At 38.2% G+C, this 2,349-nt stretch overlaps 1 protein-coding gene across 1 annotated transcript; it reads right to left on the bottom strand.

Moving 5' to 3' along the window:
- Positions 1-708: 708 nt before the first annotated feature.
- LOC123233503 (ras-related protein Rap-1b-like) lies at positions 709-1,263 on the bottom strand. The gene is made up of 2 exons (XM_044659589.1): positions 1,208-1,263; positions 709-1,081 (listed from the first exon to the last, which is right to left on the bottom strand). The coding sequence occupies exons 1-2, from the start codon at positions 1,261-1,263 to the stop codon at positions 709-711; spliced, it is 429 nt and encodes a 142-aa protein (XP_044515524.1).
- Between the last annotated feature and the right edge of the window lie 1,086 nt (positions 1,264-2,349).

Here is a 2,349-nt window from a genome sequence, read left to right as displayed (position 1 = left end):
TAGCATGAAGTAAGAATAGCAACAGTTAAGAAAAACGCAGCATGATCTCATTTGTATCCCTCAACTACTTTCCAATCTGAAAATGTCTTTTCCAAAATTTCTCAGGGTCTACCTAATTTGCTACAATTTATACGGCATTTATAAGTAGATATATAATACAAATCTGTGTTATAAAAATATCAAGCTAACAATATATATGTGCATATTTATGTATATAACTGTATCTTTTTATATATTTATGTGTATATCTTTACACATATGCTAATAAAAATACACATGCACAATATTTGTATTTCGTAGAAATATTTACTTTCTTTTTATTATGCTAAAATAGTGGTGCTTTTAGGATTTACGTTATTGTACTCTCCAATAGAAAGCATGGGCTGTGTTAAAGTATACAGTACACCATTTTCATACATGTACAACATTGGTGGATGAACAATGTCTCTTAGCAATAATACTGGATGTAGCATCTGGTTTTACCAGTTGCATACTCAGACCATTATAAGAAAAAATCTCTTGTGACACTGCAAAGTATTTAGAATGTGCAAACTGATATAGGAGCTTTCATCCACTTCTTAAAGGGTACCACCACAGGAAAGTCCGCTTAAGATGTTGGTAGATTTAATAAAGTTGGAATGCTGCTGGCACTGTTGAATTGGGCAACAGCTCTTCAGACCTGGCTCAGAGCTATAATGCATCTGTATATTAAAACAACTGACATGATGACTTTTTACGTGCCTTCCCAAGCACTAGAGTTCTTCTGTTAATTTGCCGGACTAGATCATAAAAGATCTCGTTAACGTTTATCTTTGATTTAGCAGAGGATTCTAAGAAAGCACAGTTGTTCCATTGTCTTGCTAGGTTCTGCCCTTGCTCTTTTCCTACAACTCTTTCATCTTCCAAGTCACACTTATTACCAACAAGAATCATTGGCACATCATCGGTGTCTTTAACTTGAAGTATTTGCTCTCGAAGATCTTGTAAATCATTAACTATGGACTGTGCTGTGATAGAGTAGACTAATGCAAAGCCTTGCCCATTTTTCATGTACAAATCTCTCATTGCCTTAAATTGGTCCGTTCCTGCAGTGTCCAAGATTTCTAGCATACATTGTTGAGCATCTACTTCAACTTGCTTTCTATACGAATCTTCTATTGTAGGATCATATTTTTCAACAAATATTCATTGAACAAACTGTACAGTCAGGGCAGGCTTTCCAATACCCCCTGAGCCAAGAACAACTAGTTTGTATTCACGCATGGTGGATGATTGTGGCCAACACTTCAGTATTCAAGGTGCTGCCACCAAGTCCTCCAGAAGACTCCCTCCACAGCCGGGCTCCCTCGCTCTTGGCGTCTCCATCTCTACTCTACAGTCACCAAGGCGGGTGGGTCGCCAGGCCGCTACCGCCACCTCCCTCCTCCTCTTCCTCCTCTTCCTCCTCTTCCACCAATGCTGCCGCTCCATCTCGTTCCTGTCAATGGTCTTTTTGAGCAGCTGTGCCTGAAAAATTTACCACCCTCTAGCCAAATTGGAGATGAACCTTCTCTAATTAGACAGTACTGGTTCTCAGATGATAGATAGTCTATCACCAGGCCTATAATCAAAGCCTCTCCAGCTTGAAAGAGGCCTAGAGTTTGTGTTCTATAAGCACAGCCTCTGAAATCCAGGGTCACCTGAACACTATGATCAGTGCCTTAGTGAAGGAATTCCTCAGATGACTGTATCTGAGAATAGATTCTAAACTGGAGTGTATGGAAGCAGCAGAAAGAAAGATTGGGTATTAGAAGAATCAAGTACCCACATAATAGCAATGATGGCCAAAAATAGGGGGAAAGACATGTAGGAATAAGGAATAGACTTTTAAAAGTCCAGGGAATGAAACAGGTTCAAGGACCAAGAGAATTAAGGGAGTAAATACACCAAAATATTCCAAGCAGCACTTTTTGTGAAACCAAAGAACTATAAACAAAGCAGATGGTTTGTGGACTAGCTAAACAAATTGTGGTGCGTGAAAATAATATCATTACACCATAAGAAACAATGAAAATGAAGAATTCAGAGAAGTATAGCTTTACATAAACAGATTCAGAGTCAAATTAAGTAGAATCAGGAAAACAATGAAAAGAAACAGCATTGTAATTATAATGACCAAGTTTGGCCCTAGAAAATGAGTTGAGAAAAGGTGGGGGTGGGAAGTATGTATTTGGAATACTACATAAGCTATAAAACTTTGTTAATTCTTTAGATGGGTTCTTCTGAATTTCATTTTTCTTTAAATCTTGCTATGAAACCTAGATCTCGGGTGTTGGGGTGAGTGAGGTATTGGGGCTTCAGGAATATCAG

Source organism: Gracilinanus agilis, chromosome 2 (genome assembly GCF_016433145.1).
Source record: "Gracilinanus agilis isolate LMUSP501 chromosome 2, AgileGrace, whole genome shotgun sequence".
Taxonomy (NCBI): Eukaryota; Metazoa; Chordata; class Mammalia; order Didelphimorphia; family Didelphidae; genus Gracilinanus; species Gracilinanus agilis.
Note: the sequence above shows the minus strand (reverse complement) of the source record. Positions and strands in the feature narration are given on the sequence as shown.